General features: G+C 62.8%; 1 protein-coding gene across 2 annotated transcripts in view; it reads right to left on the minus strand.

The window, feature by feature from the left end:
- Positions 1-26,585, minus strand: part of WNT7B (Wnt family member 7B) — a 43,311-nt gene extending 16,726 nt beyond the window's left edge. The window contains exons 1-2 of one of the 2 annotated variants that reach the window (XM_039463183.2): positions 26,021-26,585; positions 1,176-1,402 (exon numbers count right to left, since the gene is read on the minus strand). In XM_039463183.2, coding sequence (XP_039319117.1) covers positions 1,176-1,402; positions 26,021-26,091 — 298 coding nt within the window. In that variant the 5' untranslated portion in view covers positions 26,092-26,585. Of the gene's footprint in view, positions 1-1,175; positions 1,403-21,280; positions 21,700-26,020 lie in introns of those variants that run through there. The other variant, XM_039463182.2, reaches the window with a different exon arrangement.
- Positions 26,586-27,065: the final 480 nt, after the last annotated feature.

The raw sequence follows: 27,065 nt of genomic DNA on the forward strand, positions 1-27,065 counted from the left end.
CTCACGTCACCTGTGGGAGAGCTGAGGTCCTGAGCAACCCCGAGTGACGAGCTCAAGGTCACACAGCTGGATTCGAACCCAGGTCAGCCTCCAAAGATCACTTTCTCTCTTTATGAGGCAGAGTCTTGCTCTGTCACCCACGCTGGAGTGCAGTGGCGCCATCTCGGCTCACTGCCACCTCCCTCTGCCTCCCAGGTTCAAGCAGTTCTCCTGCCTCAGCTTCCCAAGTAGCTGGGATTACAGGTGCCCAGCACCATGCCCAGCTAATTTTTTGTATTTTTAATAGAGGTGATATTTCACCATGTTGGCCAGGCTGGTCTTGAACTCCTGACCTGACAGGTGATCCAACTGCCTCGGCCTCCCAAAGTGCTGGGATTACAGGTATGAGCCACCGCCCCTGGCCCTAAAATCACTTTTTCAAGCCCCTCTCTGAGTCTCAGTCTCCTCGTCTATAAAATGGGCATGATGAAGCCTTACCCCCAAGGCTGTGAGGACAGGGAGGGGTTGTGGCCTCAGGCACTGTGCACAGTCAGCAGGGATCTTGCCAGCCCACCTGGCAGGTTTTGGTGGTTGCCTGGTGTCCATTAAACCAGAGGCCCACCCCCTCCACAGCCCAGACTCCTTGTGCGCATCCCCGCCCACCTGCCCTGCCCTCCGACCTTGGATTCCGCGTGCTGTGTGTGCCGTGCATGCGGAAGCACCCTGCGCAGCTCACCTGGCGCTCTCTACCTGGAAGCCCCTCCACTCTTGGAATCCACAGCATGCATCCCACCGTTCCTGGGCCCTGACTACCTACCCCATGCAGGAAGCGTCACTATTCCCTACTCTCCAGATACAAGAACAGAGATGTCGCCAGAAGAGTCAAAGTGCCTCTCTCTACACAGCTTCTAGACAGCGGCAGAGTGGGCCCCAACCACTGCATGCCACCACCAGCACTACCACACCACCAGCCTGCGGGCCCACATCTACATCACGACAATGTCCCCCAGCCCCGAGCAAGGACCCTCATCTGCACACACAGCCTGGCTCCCATCGAGGCCTCCCCTGTCCCAGACACGGCGGTGCCCCATAGGGAAGCCAAAGAAGTTGCCAGCGGGAGGCTGGCATCAGTGGGCGGCCTGGCCCCCTGCCCTGGCCGTGATGGCTGGGCCCCTTGAGCCCAGAGGCGCCCTTACCTACTCGGAGCTCTTGCCCGAAGACGGTCTTCTCGCCAAGGGCAGAGCAGTTCCAGCGTCCGAAGCGGAACTGGTACTGGCACTCATTGATGCCCATCTGCGCCCCCTCCCCGATCACAATGATGGCATCGGGTCGGCTCTGGCAGATGGCACGCTGCCGCGGGGCGAGGCCAGGAATCTTGTTGCAGATGATGTTGGCTCCCAGGGCCACCACGGATGACAGTGCTCTGTGGAAGGGAAGAGGCAGAGGCCGTGAGGTGGTGGTGGCCCGCACCCCTCCTCGAACCCTCTCCTTTCCCAAGCCCTGCACGAGCCCCGCCCGCCAGCTCCCGAGCAGATCCCTACCCTCAGGGGCCATTTCCCATCAGCTCACCCGAGGGACCCCCGGCGACCACACATGTCACCCCAACTCACACAGGACCCCAGGCGACCACACATGTCACCCCAACTCACACGTGGGACCCCAGCCACACACGGCCCAGGCCTCCGAGCCTCAGAATGTGAGAATCACGCAATCACAAGTCCCGTGGCTCTCCAGGCGGCTGAATCAGATAGGCAGGCCCCTTCCGATTAGAGAGAACCGTGCTTGGGATGTGGCAGCCACCAACTTGGGACTGTCTGCGGCTGCCTCCAAGCAGCAGACCCCAACTCCAAGACCACCGGGGTTTCCCCCCCATTTATAGATACCCTGATGGCCCCTCCATGGCAAATGGGCCAGGCAGGCCCCTGAGCAGGTGGGCAGCCAAGCCCACCCAGTACCAACTCCAGCTCCGGCCTACCTTGAGAGCCTCAGTTTCCACACCATCCCCCCCACCAACCCACAGGCTCAGACGGCCCCAGGGAGAAAGGCTGCACCGTGAATTCTCTCCTGTCGGGGTGACTGGGTGCTCGCAGAGGAAGAAATCAGGCCTGCAAAAAATTGAGCACCTACTGTGTGCCGGGCTGGGCAGAGGTCTTATTGCAATACTGCAGCCTCGCAGTAGTCCCCTTAGGAGGCCTTTGTCACTAATCTCCTGGCAGCTCTCAGGACCTGAAGCTCTAGACAGGAAGCCACAGGCCACATTCACTCTGCTTGAAGTGTTATCAGTGGGATTGTTTTTTGTTTGTTTTTTGTTGTTTTGAGACAGTCTCGGAGACTCGCTTTGTCGCCCAGGCTGGAGTACAGTGGTGTGATCTCCGCTCCCTGCAACCCCCACATCCCGGATTCACGACATCCTCTTGCCTCAGCCTCCCCAGTAGCTGGACTACACCCGGCTAATTTTTGTATTTTTAGTAGAGACAGAGTTTCAACCATGTTGGCCAGGCTGGTCTCAAACTCCTGCCCTCAGAGGATCCGCCCGCCTTGGCCTCCCGAAGTGCTGGGATTACAGGTGTGAGCCATTGTGCCCGGCTTTATGTGTTTATTTAATGAGGTGAAATTCCCATAACATGAAATGGACCATTTTGAAGTGTAGGGTTCTGTGGCATTTAATACATTCGGTGTTGTGCAACCACCACCACCATCAGGTTCCCAGATATTTCCGCCACCCCAAGAGGAAACTGTACCCCTCATTCCCTCCCCATGCTCCCCTCCCCAACCCCGGCAACCACCAGTCTGCTTTCTGTTCCCATGGATTTTCCTATCGATGGAATCATTCGTTCTGTGACCTTTGGGGTCCGGCTCCTTTCACTTAGTGTCATGTTTTAAAGGGTCATCCACGTGGTAACATGTCAGTGCTTTATTTCTCTGTGAGGTTGAGTGATAGTCCACTGCGTGGCTAGACCACGTTTTGTGTTTTGTGTATCCATTCGTGGCCGGTGGACATGTGGGCTATTTCCGCCTCTGGACTACTGTGAGTCATGCTGCCATGAACATGCGGGTGCAGGTTTTTGTTTGAGCCTCTGTTTTCAGCCTCTGGGGCCTGGACCTAGGAGTTGCTGGGTCGGGTGGTCCCTTTCCTTTTGAGGACTTGCCGGACCGCCCTCCACCAGTCATCTGGCTTTACGCACCCACAAAGGGACAGTGAGCTGGAAGGAGGCGGGCGGCTGGTTTCAGGCTGACCTGCAGGCAACAGTTGGGTTTCAGCACAGCGCTGGGCTTCAAAACAACAGATCAGGCCTGTTTAGTGAGGGAGCAAGATGTGAGAGTTGGGGGGACCACCGAGGGCTCCCCGAAGCTGATGCCCATGGTCCTGGGCGCCTAGTGTGCCAGGGACCCTTCTTCTACCTACTGCCCGCTTGCCCTTTTCTTGAAAGAAACAAGTCAGTGATTTTCCAGGGCAGCGACACCCACAGCCAGCTGGAAAGTCCCCGGGTGGACTGAGCACGTGCTGCAGCGGGCGACACTCAATCCCTGAGACCCGCCCGGCCTGCCTACTAATCTGGCCAAGGCCTCCCTGGGTCTCCCACGGGCACAATGGGCAGAAAAGCCCCAGGCTGGCATTGAGGAAGAGCATCTGGCTGGGTGGGGCTGTGATCGGGTTGGAATCCGGGGAATTCAACCCAAAGTAATTGTAGATCCTCGGAAAACCGAGCTGGGGAAATGAGACAGATGGGAACCCTGCCAGGTGCCCGGCGTGGCGTGGGGTACAGCCTGCCTCAGTCCTGGCCTGAGGGATACTCTCCAGGCCCAAATTCTCCCAGCAGGCTCAGGGCCAAGAAGCCCCCATTACCTGGAGTAGGTGGCCTTGCTGGGGGGACCCTGATGGGACTTAGTGTGGACCCCGGGGGGCAGCAACGGATCATCGCGATGGCCAAAGCCCTGGCCTCCCGCCTCCAGGCAGCTGTCCACCACTGGCCCTGCCGGCACCCAGATCTGACCATCAATCCTCTGCTCAAAGCTTGTCCGTAGCTCCCCATTGCCCAGGGGACTATCCAAGCCCCTGTGCCTGGAACCAGAGGCCTCTTGGGATCTGGCCTCGGATGACCCCACCTCCCGGCTGTGTCTGCTGGGCCCTCTCCTGGGTGCTGTTTTTCTGTCTGACATATTCCATTTCCCTTTCAGGACCCCAGTGAAAGTCCCCTGGGCTCAAACTCCCTATTCCCTGGCACCGAGGAGCACGGTGGGCGCTGGTTTTGCTGGGTAGACTCATCCTGCGCTCTCACAGTCACTGTTCTGTGCCCGGCTTCCCCCTCAGGTGGTGACCCCTCCAGGACAGTGTCGAGTCTATGCTCGGGACTCAGGGCAGCCTGGTGTGGTCATCCTGAGTGTTTGTGGAATAGATCAATGAATACATGAACAAGTCGGCATGTAAGAACCACAGGTGAAAGAACTCAACTCAAGGAAAAGACATAGAGCCCGGTAACAAGCAAAGGGCTCTAGACACTTCTCGGAAGAAGCTCTTGAAAAGATGCTCAACCTCCGGAATCACTGGGGAAGTCCGAACCAAAACCGAAATGAGATACCGCCTCACACCCACCAGGAGGGCGAGGATGTCAGAAAAGAAGGAGTGTCACCCAGGGTGCGGAGAAACAGAAACCCTCATGCGCCGATGATAGGGGCAGAAAACGGTGCAGCCACGGGGCCCCCCAGGTTGGCAGTTCCTCAGCAAGTTAAACCTGGCGTTACCCGACGATTCCACCCCTTGGTACAGATCCACAGGAACGGAAGACAGCTGCTTAGACTAAAACGTGTACACAAATGTTCACAGCAGCACTACTCACAACAGCCAAAGGGTGAAACAGGCTCAAATGTCCAACAGCTGAGTGTCTAAAGCACGCGTGGCCCATCTATACAATGGAATATTACGTGGGCACAAAAAGGAACGAAGCAGTGAGTTATGCTGCGGTGTGAGGAACTTCAACAGCATGGTGTGAAGTGAAGGAAGCTGGACCCCAAAACCACATACTGTGTGGAGAGGAAATTTCCAGACCAGGCAAATCCATGGAGACAGAAAGTAGAAAGGTGATTGCCAGGGCTGGGAGTGGAGCGGGGAGTGGCTGATCATGGGTGTGGAATTTCCATCTGGGGTGATGGAAAGTTCTGGAACTGGGGTCGTGGTTGCATCATGTTGTGAATGGACGAAATGCCACTGAATCGTTGCCTTTAAAATAAGGTGGTAAATTGTATTTTATGTATTTTAACCACGATTTCAAAAAACTCTATCTACACACAGGACTCACGCACTCAGTGAAGATTAGGACCCAGCTGAAGGGGATGCTGGAGGCCCACCCCGAAACGCCCTGCTCGCTGTCCTGCACACTTACCCAGGTGTGTGGCTGACGGGGCGGGAACTAGAGCCCCCAGCAGCCCCCTGCGTGCCCGTGCACAGGTTAAAGAGGAAGGAAGGCATCAGGGAATAAAATATAGGCTCCTGCACTGTATTTTCTGCCAGGAGTATAAATAATCAGATGTGGTCGGTAATTCAGAAATAATTTCAAAAGTGTCTCCCTTACTCAGCGGGGCTGTTTGGTTTCCACTAATGATACCAAATGCTCCCATTCTGAGGGTCGCCGCCGCACCACCTCACCTGTGTATCATTTACCCCTCACCTTGTTAGATGAGTGATGCCGTCCCCATTCTGCAGGTGTGCACGCTGGAGCTCCCAGAGGCCAGGGAACCTGCCGGGGCTGCACAGCCAGGCTCAGAGCCCCGACTCTGAGTCCAGAACTCAGGCAGAAGGAGGAGTGCCACATGGTAAGTGTGCAACGCATGCTAGAACAGGGCCTGGGGTGGGCACTGTATTGGCTTTTTATTCTCAAAACAGCTTAAGTTCTTCCTCTGCCTAAAAGCCTTCAGGCCACGCATCCACTGACTCCAGGTGCACAGGCGGCTCCCGGGCAGCTGCAGTCCCTGCCCTCCCACTGCTGCCCCGGGCACTCTCTGCTCTGACCCCTGCCCTCCCTGAGCCAGCCTGGCCCATGCCATTCCTTCTACCTGGAGGGGAGGGGGCTGGAGATGGGAGTGACGGGGACTGGCCTTCCTTAGGGAACGGTGGGTGTGGGAAGTGGGGTAAAAATATCTCCCAGCTAAATAGCGACTTGGAGGAGGCCAGAGAGCCACACAGGCAGCGTGCTGGGGCCACGGGGGGCGCGGGCCGGCATGGGCGCCCTCAGCAAGGCCCGTGGTGGACTCAGCTTCACTCCAGGTGTGCTAACGCGCAGTGCCGTTAGCCCAGTCCTCCGCTGTTTGCCTGGGTGCCCGGGGAGGTTGGCCAGGGAGGCTCTGAGTGACAGTGAGTGCAGAGATTCTGGGAGGGGGGCGTTCACGTTTCGGTCGCTGACCTTTTCCATGGAAAATTCTGCCCCCAGCTTGTCCTCCTGCACTGAATGGGGCCTCGGGACACAGGTGAGATGGCAGGTGGGAGGGGCAGGTTGCCAGTCTGGATCGTCTCCGTGTCCCAGGCAGGGCCAGTGTGCTGCAAGGGGGGCGCTTGTGGGAGAAGAGTTTGGCCCTCCAGACCAGAAGCCTCCCCCCTCATTCCCCAGGGACTGCGGATCAGACCCTGCGGTCTCAGGCCACTGGCCAGCAGAGGCCCGGGAGCTCCCTGAGTTGCATCCTGGCTGGGCTTTGTGCTGGCCCCGTGTGCAAGGAGGGGCTGCGGCCAAGTAGTGGGACCACCTGGCTCTTCGGCAGAGCGGCCCCAAGGGAGGGGGGCCGCCTCCAGGAGGAGGTGGCTGTAGTGGGGGTGAGGGGAGCTAGACCCCCAAACCACATACCGTGTGGTTTCATGGAGATGAAGTGTCCAGACTAGGCAAATGCAGCCCCTTCAACCACTGCCCGGTGACAGATGGTGGCAGAAGCGGCCAGGAGGCAGGTCCTCGCTGCAGCGTTAGCAGGAACCTGGCCAGCCCCGCAGCCCTGGGGCACCGGAGCCTGCCTCTTCCTAGCTGTGAGGCGCAGGCAGGTTGCTTACCTGTGCCTCAGTTTCCTCCTCTGTAAAATGGAAGTGATAACAGCCCGATACATCTCAGAGCCGCCCATCACTTGGCATCCACAGCACAGGCCGCTGGGCTGCAGTGAGAGCCCTCATTATGAACCCCTGAGGCCTGAGACTGGGAGCCCACTGCTGAGCTCATTCACCGGAGGCTCAGTCTCCAACCCCCAGGATCCAGCCTCCACCTGGAGACCAGGGAGCAGCTTCATCTACAAGGCCCCAGGTCTGAGACCAGCAATTGTGAAGCCACTGGGTATCCACCTCAGCCACTGCCTGCGCCACCGATGGTCCGTTCCCGGATCAGTCCTTCCCTGTGACCCAGCAATCTCTCTCCTGTGCCCAGGATAAACCCGTGCGCTTGTGATCACCCAAGGATACGCACACGGGTCTACGGCACAAACGGGGAACGACGCAGGTGTCTGTCAACAGGCGAATGGCTAAACAAGGTGTGGCCCACGCACGCGGCGAGGAAAGCGCTGACGCTCGTCAACACGGATGGCCTCGCAGACAGCGCGGTGCGGGGAAGGAGCCAGGCAAGAGGACATGTGGGTTCCGGCACTTAGAAGAATCTCCAGGACGAGCCCACCTCATGTGGGAGACAGAAATCAGAACAGTTACCCCTGGGTGGGTGGCCCTGGCTGGGGCGGGCAGAGGGAGCCTGCCAGTATGGCAGAATGTTCTATGTCCCGAGACAGGTGGTGATTACATGGGTGCACACGTGTGTAACAGCGCATCAAGCTGCCCACTGGAGATGTCTGCATTTTACATAAGCTATATCTCAGCATAAAAGCAAAGTGTTATAATATGTGACTTTATTGAAATGGAGGAATAACAAGGCAGGAATGGAAACTCCAACCTTCTTATAATAATGAAAATACAGAAAACAGGCTCATGCCTGTAATCCCAGCTACTTGGGAGGCCCTTGTCACTTAGACTGTCACTCAGACTGTTACAGGTCAGTCGAAGCCAGCTCACACCCCGCTTCACACAGGGCTAAGAAAATGCCTGCTGTCCACGTCAGGGCCTGGCGTTTACAAGGGGGACAGGTGGTAAGGACTACGGGGGTGACACCACCCAAAGTAGCCCATGAGAGGGCACACCTCCCTGCCAGCGAAGGGCAACACGAGCTGTCTTTCCGGCGATGAAGCCTGGGAGAAATCAGGCTATGCGGTGACACGGATGTGGGCTCGTGTCCCTGGGAGCCAGGCGCCTCCACCTCAGCATCCCGTTCCTCCTCCGCGTTCCCCAAACCGACCCACAAAGCACAGCCCAGCTCCGAGAGCAGCAGAGCGTCCCACCTGGCTGGAGCCCCACTTCCCGCCTCACTGTGGACGGACACCAGCACCCAGCACGGCACCCAGGCAGTGTCAGGGTGGAAGCAGCCCCGTCCGGCCGCTGAGAGCGTTCCCAGGACCAGGGCGGCTCTCTGGGGGAGACGCAGGATCTGACTTCTTCCTGGAACCCAGCTGGAGTCTGCCTGGGCCTCAGCATCCCAGAGGCCACAGAGCCACAGGAGCCAGAAGCAGGAACCCTGGGGCCATCTGCCCTCCCCTCCCAGATAAGAGGCATCTCCCTCAAAAAGCTCATCAGAGGTCAGAAAGGCTTTCCCCGGCATGCCCCGCTGTGCCCCCAGGGCACTCACCATCCTGTCCCCCCACCATCTTGTCCCCCCACCATCCTGCCCCCGCCATCCTGTCCCCCACCATCTTGTCCCCCACCATCCTGCCCCCCGCCATCCTGCCCCCCACCATCCTGTCCCCCCGCCATCCTGTCCTCCCGCCATCCTGCCCCCCACCATCCTATCCCCCCGCCATCCTGTCCCCCACCATCCTGCCCCCACCATCCTGTCCCCCCACCATCCTGCCCCCCAACCATCCTGCCCCCGCCATCCTGTCCCCCACCATCCTGTTCCCCCGCCATCCTGTCCCCCCACCATCCTGCCCCCCACCATCCTGTCCCCCCACCATCCTGCCCCCACCATCCTGTCCCCCACCATCCTGTTCCCCACCATTCTGTCCCCCACCATCCTGCCCCCCACCATCCTACACCCCCACCATCCTGTCCCCCACCATCCTGTTCCCCCACCATCCTGCCCCCCACCATCCTACACCCCCACCATCCTGACCTCCACCATCCTGTCCCCCCACCATCCTACACCCCCACCATCCTGTCCCCCACCATCCTGTTCCCCCACCATCCTGCCCCCCACCATCCTACACCCCCACCATCCTGACCTCCACCATCCTGTCCCCCCACCATCCTACACCCCCACCATCCTGTCCCCCACCATCCTGCCCCCCACCATCCTGTCCCCCACCATCCTGTCCCCCCACCATCCTACACCCCCACCATCCTGCCCCCCACCATCCTACACCCCCACCATCCTGCCCCCCACCATCCTACACCCCCACCATCCTGCCCCCACCATCCTACACCCCCACCATCCTGTCCCCCACCATCCTGTCCCTCCACCATCCTGTCCCCCCACCATCCTGCCCCCTACCATCCTGTCTCCCCATCCTGCCCCCCACCATCCTGCCCCCCACCATCCTGCCCCCATCATCCTGTCCCCCACCATCCTGACCCCCACCATCCTGTCCCCCACCATCCTGTCCCCCACCACCCTGCCCCCCACCATCCTGTCCCCCCACCATCCTGCCCCCCACCATCCTGCCCCCCACCATCCTGCCCCTGGCATGGGCCCACCCCACCCTGACACCAGCAGGATCGTGGCCTTGGGGCCTGCCTGAGCCTCCTCCCAGCCCCAGCCCCAGCCCAGGCTGCTTCTCCTTGGCCACTTTGGCCAGGTGGTCCCAGGCCCGCCCCTTCAGCCCTCACTCTTGCCCACACCTTTTGCTGCCCTGTTCCTCCTTTGTGACATGCTGGCCCCGACCTGCTGCTCCCTCCACTGCGGAGCCCCCTCCTTGGGGAGCCATTCCCACCCACCAGCCCCTCTGGGAGCACGCAGACTGTGTCCTAAGGCCACTGCGTCAGTGGCAGACAGCCCAGGGCAGGGGTCCCCAGCATTGCCCAGCACCTGGCCGGGCCCTATGCTCACCTTGAGCCCCAGGGGGAGGAGCATGGACAGCCCCTTTCCCAGCTCTCTGGGTGGCAGGGACAAGCTGGTTCAACCTAGGCCTGGTCTCTGGCTTCCTTCCCGCCCTCGGCCCCGGCTGCCTGGCTGCCCCGGGCTCCTGCAGCCCGCACTCCTGGCCCGGGGCGCTTTGCAATGCTTCCTTCTCGGGCATCTTCTGGCAAAAATATTTGAAGAATGTTCCAATTATCTGTGATCAGCCAGGGAGGCGGGCCTGGGTCCACCTACCCAGGAAGTAACTGGGCAGATACCCGGGGGGCAGTGCCTGGCCCCCATGCCCACCCAGAGCCAAGTCCTCGCCAGCCTCTTCCTCAGGTGGGCAGGGGGCTGGCCCGGAATTTTTCATCCACACCGAGGCTCTTCTATGGCTTTGGAGCCCAGCAGGGTTCTTTGGGGCTGAGTATGGGGCGGGGGCTGGTGGTGGCCTCAGTGTTCCTGCCTGTCAAATGGGGATAAGAATGTCGCCAGGTTGGGGTCATTCAGCAGACCCCGTGAACCGCAGGCTGCCGACTGGCCAGACACCCCACTCATCCAGAACAGAGCTCCACCCGCACCTGCCTCATAACGCCCTGCCCTCAGAGGAGGCTGGAGGGGACAAGTTGCAGCCCAGAGCTGGGCGCACCAGGGGGGAGGGAACCAGAGAATGAATAGGACAGGTCTGCACTCAACAGCTGGCGCCACACGGTGGTGGCACTCAGGCCGCCTGTCCTTCCTCAGGGCCCAGCTCCACGGAGGCAGGCGGGACGGGGCTTGGGCCAGGGGCTTTGCCCAGCCACTCCAAGGTTGCTCGGAGTCAGCGTTCTCATCGGAGAGCCGCGACAATCAGCCCTCCTTCGGAAAGTGTCCCTCGTCCCTGTGGGGGAGGGACAGGCCCGAAGCACTCCCCTTCCCAAGGAGGGTTCACGGTGTGTGGGGCCCTAGGGCCATTTCCCTCCTTGTCCCACCCCTTCCCCACTCTGGCTCCCCCGGGTGGTCCTTGCCAGCCTGACCTCACAGATGAGGAAACTGAGGCTGAGAGAGAACAGCCAGAGGAGAAGAGTGTGGGTAGGAGCCAGGGTAGAGCATCCCCAGAGGAGCGGTTGGGGGGGGGCAGGGGGCTGACACCCCCAGGGCCCAGCTTTCTGCCCCTCCCTGCCCCTCCTGGCCTCAGTTTCCCCTCTGTGTAGTGAGGGACTGAGGTGACAACCTGGGTACCTGCAGCTGTGTCCTAAAGAGGTCCGCTCGCTCGCTCGGGTTGGGGTCCTGTGTTTGAGTTCTGCTCAGCCGCTGACTCTCACTGGCCTCCCTGAGCCTCAGTTTGCCGGTCTGTCCAATGGGGAGAACTGCCCTGCTGGTGAGCAGGACATCCTGCAGGCTGCCCCCCACCACGGTCCCGCCCGCCACTCTTTCCACGCCGCTGCTCCGCTCAGCTCTCAGCCCGCAGTGTCCCCAGGGAAGGGAGCAGACTGTCTGCGTGCTCCCTCGCACCTCCGGCGGGCGGCTGCCCGTCCGCCCTCCCTACATAGCTGGCATTCCTGGCCTGGCAGCCTGGGACCCCACCCTGGAGAAGAACCAGACTGCCTGGGAAAAAGCTGACGAAGAGCTGGGGGCCCCAGGCAGGGCTGAGGTCACTGCAGGTGGCTGAGCCACAGCCAGGGGGTCCACTGCACCCCTGGACGGCACAAGGAGCGCACAGCTAATGAGGTCAAAGGCAGACACTCCCAGTTACCGTACCTGCTAAATCCGTGAAATAAGAGCCTCACCCACCCACTACGACCCCCAAACCACAGGACACTGACCTCTGACTTTAGAACCTTCCAGATCTCTACCAGCACGCGGGGCTCGTCAGGATGCACCAGGTCACACACACTGGACTAGATCCTCCCGCTCCAGGGGCAGACATCCTGCCGCCTCCAGCAGCTATGCAAGATTCCGGACCCAGCCTAGTGCCGCCTCCTCCAAGAAGCCCACCAGAGTCTCAGTTCTCCCCTCTCCACTCCCTGCAGGGTCACATCTGTGCTAGGCTCCTGAGGAAGCCGTTGGGGCTGAGATTCAGCTATGCCCTTTCCTAGGTCTAACCCCTGGCCCACATTGCAGATGGAGACAGCAACACCCAGAGATGCCACAGTACCTGAGACCCCAGCAAGGATGGCACTCTCAGTCCGAGCCCTGGCCCTGATGCCACAGATGTGCTGGATGCATCGGCGCCTTGCAGACCTGGGTGACCAGGATGCCAAGCCGAAACCTCAGGACAGGTGGGCGAGTGGACGGACAGGTGGGACAGGTGGGAGGGAGCTGGCAGGCCCTGTTGGCCCATGGCCAGGAAGAGTCTGGACATTTCATGGTTGTGTCACCGCCTCGGCCTTCCTGTCTGCCGTGGACTTGGCTGAATGGCAGGTCTGGGGGCCGAGCCATCACCTCTCTGCAGACTGCGAGGCAGGGCTGAGCTCCTGGGCCTGGGACTCAGCCTCAGGCCACAGCCCTGAAGGGTCCTCCTTCCAGGAACAGACGGGAGCCAGGCCCAGGCCAGGCCTGAGCCACAGAGTTCTCAGACAGAGCCGGAGCCGGAGCCAGGCCAGCCCCACAAGGCAGTCTCTGCCATCAGCATTCTCCAAAGCTGGGGGCCCAGACTGGGCCAGAACCCCCCGTGCTCCTGTGAAATGAGAGCCTCACGCACTCACTGCCACCCCCAAACCACAGGACACTGACCTGTACTTCAGAGCCTTCAGAGCCCCTGTGCCTAATCCCACATGCCCTCACCTTCCAAGCAGCCCGCTCCTCTGGAATGTCCCTCCAGGAATTCCCCGGCCGCCACAGCCTAGTAGCCAACTGCTCAGCTTGGATGCCTGCAGCCCAGGGTGCCCACTTGCCCGGGAGCAGCCTCCTCCACCTCTCACCAGCCTGGCTGAGTGAGCGCTTCTGGAGCCAGCCCCCCAGAACTCCAGGGGCCTTGACTGAAGTGGCCAGAGGTCCTGAGTGCTGTCCCTGCCTTTCCCACGGTGAGCCCCCAGTTGGAGCTCATCATTCCCATTTGACAGACGCGGCTCAGCCAGGAGCAGCATCCCATGCCGGGCCACACAGCAACGTGGCAGCGATTTGGTATCAGAGACAAGAGCAGGGCCTGACCCGGTGGCTTTTGCCCACCTCTGGGCTCTGCCTCTCCCACGCTCCCACCCTCCCTGCTGCAGGAATCCCCGTCATGGGAGGCAGTGAGGCTGGGCTCTGGGCTCACAGTCCAAGCTGACTGCAAAGCCTGGCTTCTCCCAGCCTCCCGTCCAAGGCTGCTCCGAGGCAGGGGCTTGACCATAGGGGGACTCCCCCACCAGAGGGAGGCATCGAACACCTGCCTGGCTCCTAAAGATTCGGGAAGGAGACCCCGCACCTCCAGGAGCTACAGCCTGGGGGGAGCCCCAGGCCACACGCTGGTGAGGCAGGTTCTGAGACAGAATGGGGGGGCTGTGTGCAGTCTGCAGCCCTTGGCCCAGCGCCCTTCCCCGGGCAGCAGCCCACAGCAGCCCAGCCTGGCCATTTCCGGCTGTGTGCTCCGGACTACTGCAGACATGGAGGAAATGGAGCCTGGGGCTCCTGACTCCCTCTCCAGTGCTCTCTCTGCAGCTCCAGCCTGCCTGGCTTCCAGGGATGCTGGGCCAGCCACACCTCCAGCAACACTCCCTGCACACCCTGAGGCTCAAGACGGTGTGCCTGACATGCGACTCCTCCCCCAGAGCAGTGCCACCAAGGGGGGGTGACAGCCCTGCTGGGGCAGTGATAAGGCTAAGTGAGTACTCCAGCCCACAGGCGTGTGGGCCCCGGAGGCCAGCTCTCCCCAGGCTGAGGGGGGGCACGGGGCACACAGGAGGAGCCCTGGGAGATGGGTACGGCAGAGCGGTGGAGCTGCCTTCCTGGGGGTGGGGTGGTCAGCCACACCTGGAAATTCCCAACACTGCCCGCCAGTGCCAGCAGTGAAGTCACCCTGGGAAGACCTGAGTCAGGGGAGCCGGGAAGTCATCCAGTCCCCAGCCACCCACTCCTCCTTCCCACCTGTTCCACTAGGGGCCAAGCACACCTGGGGCCACCACAGTCCCCGCCACCCCTGGGCAAAGGGCCCTGAGCTGGGAGCTCGCTGGGCCCCAGACCCACAGGTGGCTATCACACCCTCTGACAGATTTGCTGGGCACTGGCTGAGTGAGTGCCTGGTACTGCCCTGAGCACTGGGGAGGGGGCAGGCAACCCTGTACCCCCAGACCTGACCAAGCACACTCCATTGGCACCCCGCCACCAGACAGTCCTGCAGCCTCGGCCATCCCCTCTCCTCAGCCCCGGGGTAGCCGGGCCCTTTGTCTGCTGCCGGCGGGCAGGACCAGCCTCCTACCTGCTTCCCCATCCTCCACCTCGTTGCCCAGAGGGATTTTTCTAAAGCTCTGCCAAAGCCACTCTTCCCTGCCCTGGGCTCCCCAGACCTGAGATCACTGCCCCTGGGGCCGCCCCCACCTCACCTTCCCTGCCGCAGCCCCTCAAACCTGCTGCTCCCACTCCTTATGCCCAGCTGCCACGCCCTCTTCACACCTCCAGGCCTTTGCCCACGTCTGTCCCTTCCCCGGAAACCCACCTTCCTTCCCTCCAGCGTGTCCTTTAGGGCCAGGTCAGAGGCTGCCTTCCCTGACAGGGCTTCCCTGGGCCACCCTCTTCACAGCCGGTTTAGGACTCCTGCTGTGGCTCTCACGGGGCTTCGGGTAAACGACAGTGGAAGGGGGGCAGGCGGGGACTTTCCTTCCCAGCCACACCTGCACCCCTGGCCAGCCTTGATCGCTGGGCTGTGGGGGCTGCCATCCAGCTGTGGCATAAAGGGGAAGTTCAGGGTGGTGGTGGGGCCCGCAGGAAGGGCGGGAGGGAGGGGGAGGACCTGGGGAGCATCCAGATGGGGAAACTGAGGCCCAGAGAAGGGAGGGATGCTCTCAAGGTTGCCACCAACCCGCAGCTGGACCACACGCAGGCTAGGCCGGTCTCAGAGCTCCTGAAACAGGACAAGGCCCAGAACAGGAGGCCTCTGGGCTTCCCGTGCCCACGGAAGAGCTGCGCCTCTGGTCCCAAAGCCAATCTTGGAGGCAGCCCCTGCCGCCTTGAGACCCTCGCTCAGGGCCCAGGGACTCTTGGTCAACACACATCTAAGCAGCTGGAGGCACTGGTTTCTGCCTGGAGAGGAAAGGCAGGAAATGGGGCGGGCAACAGAGCTCGCCTGAGGCTGGAAACCACCTCGGTAAGACCCGGGGACAAGTGGCATGGACCCGACAGCCAGGAGGCCCCGGGCTCAAATCTGGGCTCAGCAGCCTGACCCACCTTCCTCACTCCACCACCTACCCTGGCAGACAGGCCTCTCCTCCCGCGCCTTCTCTGGCAGCCAGTGGGGATGCAGATTCCAAAGCAGACCCCAGGCGCCGGGCACACCAGTCCTGCCAGGGCCTTCTGGGGGAACCTGAGTCCTCCAGAAGTGGGAATGCCTCCTCCTCTGCCCCCAGGCAGGGGTCTGCAGGGCAGGCAGTGTATTCTGGAGGACTTCCCACTGGAAGGGGTTTTGCCATCTGTCTCACCATCAGGACCGCGCAGGCCTGAGTCTCAGCTCTGGAGGCCTCTGCACCCTGGCCACGCCAATGCCCGCTACTCAGAGGCCAGCTGGGACACCACCCATCCTTGTGCCCCGCTCCCTCCCTCCAGGGGGCCTGGCCCATTCAAAGCTCCAACTGGGCTCAGAAGGGTTGGAGCAGGGATCACAGTGCGGAGGGGGGGTCCAGAAAGCGACAGAGGCCTGCAGATGTCATGGGAAGGGACTTGAGGGGATGCTCACTCCGGCTCTTCCTCACTGCTGCACCCAGCGAGCTGCTCATCAGGTGGGTGGCTTCCTCCCAGGCCCAGCTCTGGGCACCTACAGGCTTCATGCTCTAAAGCTGCAAAGGCCCCTTGGGGTTGCATGACGTCAGTGTCTTCTGTACATAGCCTCAGACCCAACCTTGTGGCAGCCCCAGCACCTGAGCTGCCACCTGCTCCAGCCTGGGGACGGAGGAAGTGTTGATGGCCCCGTGCCAAGCCTCACCTGCCACTCCACCGCTGAGACTGTGGATGGCCTCGGTGGAAAGGTCAACCACTCCACCCGCTGCCCGCACAGGGAACCTGTGAGCGCTGCTTCTCTGCCCAGGCAGGGCCCCTCCCCAGCATCCCCAGCCCTCACTCCTCCTGCATCTGCTTGTATGCCTCCGGGGCTGGAGCGCTCACTGCCTCTCTGCCAACAGCTGAGCTGACCCAAGCCTCAGGACCCACACTCAGAGGATGAGAACGCCCTGTGGGAGGGGCAGGCGTGGGGGAGGGGCCCGGGAAGGCTGAGCAGGAAGACAAGGAAGGGGGAGGGAGCGCACCTGTATCCACCCCCACCCTGCCAGCCAGCCCGAGGTGAGGCCCCCAGCCCCGCGCCAGGGAGGGAGGACAAACGGTGGTTTTGTCCTTGGCCAGCGGGCGGCCTGCGCCACACAATGACCCTTTCATCAGGCTGAAGGAGCCCTGGGCCGGGGTTTCATCTGACAAGGGAGGGCGCCCGGCCTCCTGTCCCTTTGGGAGGGGAGGTGAGCCCCATCTGAGCCGGACCCAGGGCCGTGCAGGGTGGCAGCCTTAGGAGCCTGCTGTGGCCCCTCCATCTGCCTGGGAGGGCGGAGAGCGGCGTGAGTGTGACAGCCTGGGCTTCGGCTGGGCGTGGGCCCTGGTTCTGGGGGCTCTGCACCCTGGTCCTAGGCCGATGGCCTGGATACCCGCAACCGAACCCTCTGCCTCACCCCACACCGCCATGCCACACCTCAGGGCCTGCCAGGGTGCCCTGAGAACAGAGCCTCAGTCCACACCCAAGCAGGGTTCCCGGGCTCCCCACAGGCACCCACCTGCCCTGCAAGGCTCACTCGAGGCTCTGGGGGGTGTGGTGGGGGGTGGGGGGAGGGGAAGGGGCAGGACTGTGACTTGCTGGGCTGTGATCACGGTGTCCGCAGAGGAGCCCAGGAGAGCGTGTGAATGAGGAAACGCCTCAAAAATCACCTCCTTCAGCGTCACCAGCTCGCCTCCCATCAGCACCTCCAGCAGCTGGCTGGAGCCTGAGGCCCTGAGAGACCCCAATTCCTCTCGCTGTGGGACTGGAGCAGGCGAGGAGCCTGGACCTAGGAGAGCCGAACCCCTGGGCTCTGAGCAACCCTGGGAAACAGCCCCTTGTTGGGATCTTGGTGTGCCATCGGCCACCTCAGCAAGAGGCTCTGAGGCTCCCTGGAGGGGAACGCTTGGTGAATGCGTCTGACAGTATCGTTCCCTCTTCCAGGGGTCTCTTTCACGTGCCTCTTTAGTCTGGCCAACTCCTATCCATCCTTCAAAACCCTGTCTGAGAGTTATTTCCTCTGGGAAACCTTCTGAGACACCCTAGAGAGTCCGTCACTCCTTCCTGAATGAACACAGCTGCTGGGCCTCCCTTTGTGCTGCCTGTGGCCAGCCTCCCTGTTCCTGATAGCTGAGAATCGCCGGTCTCCTGAGCGCTGACTACACCAGGCATCACGTGAGAGCTTCCCACGGCCACCCGGTAAGGTTTGTGCCCCCATGATCCGCACTGGAGAGGGAAGAGCTGAGCCTGGGGACACAGCCAGGCAGTGAGGGGCCTGTGGAGTCGGGATGAGGACCCAGATCTGAGTCATTATCATGCCCCTTGGCCTCACAAAGACTCAAGGGAAACCGTGGTAGAAAACGGCGCATTATCCTGCAGGTCTCAGCACACAGCTGTGCAGCCAGCACCACCCCGGGACCTCCAGGCCTCCCACCGCACCCAGGTGGTCCCGGATGCACATTCTCCCCTTTAGCCAATGGTGGGTGAGTCTCGGCCACATGGCGATGAGTTTTGGGGAGTTTCCTGTGATTAGAGAGGCTCCATTTGTCCCCCTCCAGTGGAGGTCCCCAGTTGAGATCTCATCAGATTGCCCAGCTCTGACCCCACGTGCACACCCTCTATGAAATTGTTCTGCACTTTCAAGCTCCAACTACACGTGGCCTGGTCTGAGCCTTGGGGTGGGAATCACCATCCCAAGTGACCCTTGAGGAGACTGAGGCCCAGAGAGGCCCATGGACCGGCTGAGGGCACACAGCAGAGCCCCTCCCAGACCTGGATGGACGCGGACCCTCCAGGCTGGGAGCTGCCCCTCCCCAAGGGCCACCTGAACACGCCTGAGCCATGGGGCAGTCCTGTCCCCACACGGGCCACGGTGCCACGGGAGCGGGCCTGGTTCAGCTCCTCCCCCCCAAGGGTCATGGCCACAGCGCTTCTGGGACTGTGGCTGGCATCACCGACAAAGCCACAGCGGGAGAGCCGGGAAGAGGCCTGGCCTGGCAGGGCAGTGGTAAGCGCCCCCCCCCCAACCCTGCCACAGCCAGGTGGTCGGTGAGTAACCGCCCCGTCACCCATGACTCACTTGGCTCCCTGGAGCGGGCAGTCACCATGAGAGGCTCCTACCGGAAGACCTGGGGGGGTCGTCAGAGCCAACCCCCGCATCTGGGAGAGGAAGGCTGCGACGGGAAGAGACCTGCCTGGGACAGCTCAGCCTGGTCCTAGTCAAGGCCTCAGCCAGGCCCCCATTCCAGCTGACCCAGCACCGCAAACCTTCCTCTTGGCCTGTGGTCCCCCACCTGCCCTCCCTTGGGCGCTGACTAACCACCCACCCCCCGGCCCCACCTCCCAGCCCTGGGAGCTCCTGCCCTGACAGCAGAGCTCTGCCCAGAGTGCGGGCCAGAGCCGCCTAGCACGGCTGCAAGTCAGCATGTAGCGGGTCGCAGGGCGCTTCCAGGCCAACACACCCGTCCAACCCGATCAGCCGCAGGGGCCCAGGCATGCGTCTGGGATTCGGTGTGCACGGACCACAGGGAGCTAAGGGAGCAGCTCAGATGAAAGGGGCAGGATCAGCTGTCGGCCAGTGTCTGGGATCCCAGCAATGGGACATGGAAAGTTCCTGAAAGTTCTCTGGAGCAGAATGAAGCCCCCACCCAGCGCCCCCTCCTAGCTCAAAAATCTTCATATCCCAAAGGCCCATCCTACGCCCACCTATGGTCAGCCTTGCACCCACCCAAACAGGACAGGGGAAACCCAAGACCCGCCCCCCTCCCTCCGGGGAACGTGTCTTGGTTCGTCTCTGCTTGGGCAAGGCTGGCGTCAGCGTTTTCCTCCCCGGGGGGCAGGAGCTGCTGACGGCAAGGCAGGGATGCAGTCTGCCTTCCTGTCCCCCACGACCCAGGCCGGACCCCAGCACTGGCCCAGGGATGTCTGGAAAAGCTGCTTCCTTCGGAGAATTTCTGCCAACACAGCTGGCGGGGCACACTCCAGGAGCGAGCCTGGCGGGTGTAGTTACTGCAGGCCCACATGAGGGGCCAGCCCCAAGCCCCGAGGTAAACCTGGGGTCTTCAGAGGTACACTGGGCACCGCCTTGCCCCGGAGGCCCCTCACTGCTGCCTTGGCATCGACTCCCACCGGTCTCCCGCGGCCCCTGCGCACCTCTGTCTCTCCGACCCTTACCCCAACCCGCACTTCCCTCCACCGCGGGACTCCTGGTTTCCTACCCCAGACACCTCTCCCCGAACACCGAACCTCAGCCAGCCGGCTCCAAAAAAGATTTCCCAAGCGTCCGAGCTGCCAATTCTCTAGCAAGGCTTAAGGCTGAATTGCCAGGATTCTGGGTATGGGGAGGCTTTCTGGCCTGCAACCGCCAGAGGCGGAAATTCGAAGGCCCCCTGGTTGATCCAGTTCCTTGGAAGGACACCAGAAACAGGACCCTCTGGCCTGGCACTTTGTTAGCCTGGGTACCCACTGAGCAGGCGGTCCCCACCCGCATGCGCCCTGCTACCCCGCCCCCCTCAGGCGATGCCTCCGCAGCCGGGGCTGCCCGCCGGGCCTGGAGCGCTCTCTGCGCCCGGACCTTGTAATTATGTCCCACAGCCCGGGAAACCGCGGGCCTCGCAGCATCTGGCTGCGGTTGCGAACTTTTGTTTCAAGATGCGCGACTATTTATAGAAGGAAAACTGGTAGGATAGTAATTTCCTAGGAGCTAGAGAAGAAATTGGCTGCGTCTTTATTAAATGGGGGTGGGGGCGCGGCGATTTATTAGGACTGCGAGCGCACGGTGGGGAGGGGGTGGTGCTGGGAGCGGGAAGGCGGCGGCTGCCCCCTCTGGCCTCGTCAGGCGACCCCGGACGTGGCCCGCGTGTAAAGGAGTGGGAGGGGGAAGGGAAGAGACGGAGAGGGAGAGCAGGCTCTGAGGTTTAATCAGTAGCATCCAGCTTAAATTCCCCCAAACGGCGGTTCCATAAATCAAACTTCTTTTTAAGTCAGAGGCCAGAGCATATGCGTCCCATTAGGAATTGGGCGAAGCCACCGCTGCGCGCCCCCTGGGCTCACTGCTCACTGGGCCGGCCTCGGCCCTGCCCGGAGCTTCTCCGAGCCCAGTGGGCTCTGCCCTGCCAGAGGCACACTCGCGCGCCCACGCTCCGCGCTCTCCCTGGGTCCAGACACCTGGGCAAATGCGACCGCCCTTGCACAATGTGCGTCCTCTTCGCTCCCAGGTGAGGACTCTGCAGGGGCAGGGATCAGGCCACCCAGCGTGGCGAGAAGCCGCAGCGACTTAGGGGTACAGTCCGGGCGCTGTCCGGTGGAACGCAGCGTGCACGTGCGTGCCAGTGTTTGACGAGGGAGCGGGTGTGTCGTTGGCTCTCCCAAATGTGCCGTGTTCTTGCGTGCCGCGTGGGTTAATATGGGGAGGGGTCCCCCGGGGGTCCGGGACTCCATTGGGATGCGCAGGGAATCTCGGCGCCACCCGCATGCCCCCGGGCCCTAGCGCTGGGCGTGCACAGCCTGCTCTATTCCAGCAGGCGAGCCGCTCTCGGACCATCCATTCTCTGACCCCAAAGCCAGGACTTCTCACCGCCGTGGCTGCCCGCCAAGTGCTCTACCTCGGCGGCTTAGGCTGGCGTGGCGACCTAAAGTCCCCCGGCTTCCGCGCGCGACGGTGACCCGGTGCCCCGCCGAAGGGCCTCGCTGCCCCGTTCCCTGCCCGCCCTGTTCCAGCGCGGGAGACCCGGGGGGAGCCCACCCGGCCACCCCGCCCGTCGCCCGCGGCACTCACAGGTAGCTGCCGCTGGACAGGAGGAGAAAGATCTGCGGGCAATAGACGGAGACGAGCGCGCTGCTCGGCGACAGTAGGAGCATGGTGGGCCGAGGCGGCTGGCGGGGCTAGGCAGGCTCCGCGGGCAGGGCGCCTGGGCCAGCTGAGGCCGGGGCCCCCGCGGAGCTCCCCGATGCAGGTCGGCAGCGCTAGGCGCTAGGGGCCGGGTCTCGCGGGCCTGGGCGCAGTTGTCGCCCGCGCCCCGCCGCCAGGGCCGCGCATGGCGCTAGGTCTAGGGCAGCGGCGGGAGCTGGGGCTGGAGTGCGGGGCGGGGACCCTGCCGGGGGCAGCGGGCGCGCCTTGGCGGTGGTCTGGACCTCCGTCCGTCTGTAGGTGCGAACCGACTCTGTCGCTCGCTCTGGCTCACGTCTCCAAGTCTCCCGAGGCGCGCAGCTGCCATTGGATGGGCCGCCCCTACATCCGCCTCCTCCCCCCGGCGGGTTTTTTTAAAGGGAGGCTGACCAGAGCGTGCGGTGGGAGCTGCCTCCGGGGCCTGCCCAAGTTGCCTTGGCCGGGACACGCACACCCCCACCTTTAGGGCGCCCCACCGCTCTGGCCTCGTTCGGGAAGGTGCACCTGGAGACGGCTCCGCGGGGGAGCTGCGCGGGAGCTCTGCTCCTCTTGGGGGCCGTGCTCCGCAACGTTTGCGCGTGTGTGCATGCACGTGCCTGTGTGTGCCTGCGGGATCGTGGGAGGCCTGCGAGGGCAGGTGTGTGTGCACAGACGCACCGAGTGTGCTGAGCCTCTGCCCCCGTGCGCCCTGGGTTTAGTGAGGCCGGCTGCGGGTCGCACTTGTGCCCAGCTGTGCGCTGGTGCTGACCCTGTACGACCTGCCTGGGCACCTCTTTGGAGAGGCCGCCAGTGGGAAGGCGTTGCCGGCAGGTGCTGGTGCCGCGCTCGCACAGAGGCTTCCCCACCCCGCTGCTCCTGCTCTCCTTTGAGGGCTTGGTGGAGATGGGTTTGGAGAGGAGTAGACCTGCAAGGACGTCCTCCCTCTTCCAGTTAGTTTTATTTTTATTTTTTATTTTTTTAGCTCAGAAACATAGGTCTAGTGTCCCACCTCCTGTTGTTAGCCAGTCCTGGCGCCACAGGACCATCCCCCCACATCTGAGCCACGGCACAAAGGAAGATGGCAAGGAAGGGGAGGGCTGGACCGTCTGGCCCGTCGCCCTGAGGAAGAGGATTTTTCTAACTCCAGTCCTGGTGTGGAGGCTCCTCACCCAGGAGGAAGCAGCCCCGTCCATCCCTCCACTTCTGTCCCTCCACCCCGTCCTCCCACCTCCATCCCTCCACCGCCCTCTACCCCCGTCCCCCTACCCCCGTCCCCCCACCTCCATCCCTCCACCTCCATCCCTCCACCTCCATCCCTCCACGCCTGTCCCCCTACCCCGTCCTCCCACCTCCATCCCTCCACCCCTGTCCCCCCACCTCTGTCCCCTCACCCCTGTCCCCCCACCTCCATCCCCCACCTCCATCCCTCTACCCCCATCCCCCACCCCCATTCCCCCACCTCCATCCCTCCACCCCATCCCCTCACCTCCGTCCCTTAACCTCCATCTCTCCACCCCCGTCCCCCCACCTCCAACCCCCCACCTCCATCCCTCCACCCCCCATCTCCATCCCTCCCAGTCCAGGGCTCTCTGCTTTTGGCCCCAAAGGCAGGGACAGGCTTTCGACAGGGCTGGTCCTGGAGCTTCAGGTCCTGGAGCTTCAGTGACTCCAGTTCCAGTGAGCAGAGGGTGTCCAAACTCCAGACAGGCTCCTCCGAGTTCTGCTTTGGCCTTCTCCAGGGTTGGAGCTGAGGACCGCTCAGTCCAGAAAGGGCCCTGGGTGAGGAACTGTGACTTCCTGAAGTCATCAGGATTTCAAATTGCTCAAAATCCCAGGCGCATCTGCTCCTGGGCTCTGACGCCGAGGGGATTGTGGAGGCTGCATTCCGATTTCTGATGGTGCTGGAGTCCAGGGCTTGCAAATGTGAGTTGCACCAGGTTTAGGGGCACATGTGCCCAGGTGGCTCCCCTGCATACACTGAACACATGCAGCATGAAGGGGAGTGACCACGGAATCTCCCACCAATGCATGCAACCTCTGATCTGTGGTCGGATCTTTATGACTCTTAAAATCCCAAATCCTGGGATGTAGAGGCCCCAGAACACACTATCTGGAGGAGTCACGGGGTGTCAGTGACATCATAGTCATTAACAATCAGAAAGCCTCTCCTGGTGTCTCCAGGTGCTCATTGGCACACATCTCCACTGCCCCCAGGGCAAAGGCCCCAGCACTAACATGGGCAGCATGCAGTGAAGGGGATGTTGTGACCCCATTTTTTGGATGAGAAAGGGAGGCTGAGAGGTTAAAAATCTCACTCAAGGCCACAGGCTAGGCGTGAGGAGGACAGAGCCGACGGCCCATGATCCCAGACTCGCAAACCTCCTGCTTAACGCAGTGGGCTTCCAGGTCACTTAACCTCTTCAGACACACCTGGGCCCAGCTTTCCCCTTCTACCACTGTGTGTAGCCAACATGGTTTTCAAAGAAAGCAGGGCCCTTCTCTCCAGTCCTGGCAGAAACGGGTGAACCTCGAGGGAGGGGTTGGCTCTCCTTCCCTCAGCAGACCCCCGGGGAGATCTTCGGCTTTCCTGGTCGTCATTCCACAGGGTGTTGTTGCCAGACCGAATTTTGGAAATCCAGGAGGTGGGGTGTGTGTGTTTAAATTGGCACACCAGGGAAGAAGTCTCCCCTCCGGGGGTGCTGGATGGAGCCTGAGGGCAGAGCCAGGGCCACACAGAAGGAAACTCAGCCACTGCCTCGCTCTTACCCGCTCCCAGCGGAAGGCTGACACAGGGGCCCGGGGCTCAGACTGGGCTCACAGGGAGACCCGGTGGGGTCTCGCTCACTCAGACCTCTCTCAGACACTGTCCACCATCCTGTTCAGGATGGCCAGAGCTGCAATCCCATTTACAGAAGGGACCAGGAGACTTGGGAAGGGCATGCAGCCCCAGGAGCTGGGCTGGACAAGTCAGCTCCCTCTGCTACCTTCGGGGTTCCCAGAGCTCTTCCCACCCATGCGCTGGAAGAGGAGGAGGCGGCGGCGCTGGTTTCTGATGACTGCTAGAGAAGAATGGACACTAGGAAGAGAGGCCCACGGTGGGGGGACCACAGCCAACTGAAGCCCAGCTCTGTCACTGAATCTTGAAACCGGTAGCGTAAAAGCTCCTAACTCTAGAGGTGCTGGGGTGGGGGGAAGGCCTCAGCTCTGAGAATCAGGCTGCAGGAACAGAGCCTCATTAAGGGTTGCCATCACATTGGGGGGCCCAGCGGGAGTCGCTGCAGGACTGCTGGACCGGCAGGAAAACAGCAGCCTGTCCACTCCACCCCCAGCCCAGCAGTCTCAAGTCCCGCACCCCCCACCTCCGTAAACAAACACCGGGGGACACAGCCTACCCACAGACCTAGGATAAACAGGGACACCGGCAGACACGCCCGCCCAGACCTGCAGGGCTGAGGCTAGGATGGGGGCTTCCAGTCCTGCCTCTGAAGCCACCGGTTTTAGTCTCTGCAGGCCCTGGGCCTCAGTTTCTCCATCTGTAAAATGGAGGAGTAGAGAAGGGATGGAGGGTGATGGAGAGACCATCCCCAGCGCCTGCTTCCACCTCTCCGCCGGGGAAGCTGCGTCTCCCGCCAGTGGTGCCGGGACCAGCCCCTCCCACGGCTCTGTTCACCGCCTTCCCCATCCCCTGCAGCAGGCGGCGCACAGTAGGCGCGCAGGGCACGGCCAGGCGCGGGCCCCCGCAGGTTCGAGGATCGCAGGGCCGGCCCCGGGCCGTGGACGCCCCCGGCGAGGTGCACCGCACCCCCTCTCCCTCCCGCCGCTTCTCCACCCCCACTTCGAGCGAGACTGAGACAGATTCTGTCTAAAGGAGATCTCGGCTCAACAGGTAAGGACTCGGCTGGGTTCAGGAATGTGGAAATACGACTCGGAGCAGCTACCGCAGAGAGCAGCTAGCGAGGCTCGCCGGGCGCCCGCCCGCCGGGCCGCGCCAGGGGGAGCGCGGCGAGAGGGGGCCGGGCCCAGGGCCCAGGGCCCAGGGCGGGCGGGGCGCGGGCCCCGGACCGAGCCCGAGGCGGCCCGGCCGGCCCCGCGGCCCATCCCGAGCCAGCCGGACGAGTTGTCAAGGCAATTTCAACACGTCTGGGTGATGGATAGAGACGAAGGGCCGCGGCGGGTGCCCCGGCCTGCGCGCTCGCGGCCGGGTGCGCCTCCCCCGCCCTCCCCCGGCCCCCCCAGGCGCTGGACGCCCCCCGACCCCGCCCCGGCGCACCCTCCAGGCGGCGAGCGCTCGGCCCGGGCTCGGCGCCCAGCGCAGCCCGGGGGAGGGAAGGCGCGTCCCACCCCCGGGGCCTGGAGCCCAAACAGGTGAAAGTACGCGCCGGGCACGCTCGCCGCTACCCGAACCCGGCCGGGCCGCCCGCGCGCCCAGCTCTCTCTCCTCCCACCCTGGGCTCGGCGCCCCTCGGGAACTCAGGGGGTCCGGCTGTGTCTCTGCTGGCTTGGGGCGAGGGTCTGACACACGGGCCAGCCCCGGAGCCCCGAGAGCTGCCGTGGCCCCCTCCGGTCCCCGCGTCCCCGGGGACGCCCTGGAGGCAGCTCCTTCGTGCGGTCTTGGCCCCTGGCTGCCGTCCCCGCCCACGAGATACTCACCCGAGCTTCACGTAGAGGACGCCAAAGCAGAGAAACACGTAGAAAATCCACTTGCGAAAGTTTCTGTGCATGATCCAGGGAGGGGGGCTGCGCCATAGACAGCGGCGGCCGGAGGGGACGCGCGGGCCCGGCAGGGGCCAGGGGGCTGCGGGCAGATCGCGCTCAACCGGCGCTGCGGCTCGGGCGGCCGGCTACGCGCGGGCACTCGGCGCGCGCTGCCACCATGGTGAGCCCGGGATGCCGCCGCCGCCGCCGCCGCCGCCGAAGCCGCCGCGTGCGCCCGGGGAAGTGACCCAGGCTGGGTGCCGCAACCTCGAAGCCGGGTTGAGCGACCGTGGGCCCCTGCAAGCGCGGGCCAGGGGCCGGGGCGCGGCTGGCGGGCGGGTGCAGCCTCCACTGGGCGCAGCCGCCTGAGGCCGTGCGCGCCTCGCCGAGCGCCGCGGCGGCCAATGTGTCCGCACTTGTCGGCCTCCCCAGGTGACTCGCGGCCCCGGCAAGCGAGCCGCGAGCGAGCGAGCGCGCCCCAGGTAGGAGGATCCGCCTCCCGCCCGCCCTCCTCGCTCGCCCCGCGCTCTCTCCCTCTCTCCCTGGCTCTCCCCTCCCTTTTCTCCTCCCTCCCCCGTGACACACAAACGAATCTACCCCTGGGGGGGCCCCCCTCCCGAGGCCAGCTCCCTTCCGATTGCCCTCTGGGGACTGGTTGGGGGGGAGGGGAGAGGGCTTGGGTGACGGTGGGGGGGAGGTGCGGGGAGGGTGCGGCTCAGGAGAGACACCTGCGCTCCTCTGCGCACGCGGGGGTAGGGGTGGGGGTACAGGTCGGGGTGGGAAAAGACCGGTACGCGTCGCAGTGGCCACTTGGCTTCTAGTTTCTGCTGGGGGAGGGAGAGACTACCCACTGCCATCGCCTCTCCGAGTGCACTTCCCCGCCCCGCAAAAATTATCCGCATGAGGTACTCTGGGGCCATCCTCTTAGTCCAGGCTTCGCTGCCACTCCAGTAAAACTCGATGGGAGATTCCCACAACCCCAGATCCCAGCACTGCTGCC

This window comes from Saimiri boliviensis, chromosome 21, assembly GCF_048565385.1.
Source record: "Saimiri boliviensis isolate mSaiBol1 chromosome 21, mSaiBol1.pri, whole genome shotgun sequence".
Classification (NCBI taxonomy): domain Eukaryota; kingdom Metazoa; phylum Chordata; class Mammalia; order Primates; family Cebidae; genus Saimiri; species Saimiri boliviensis.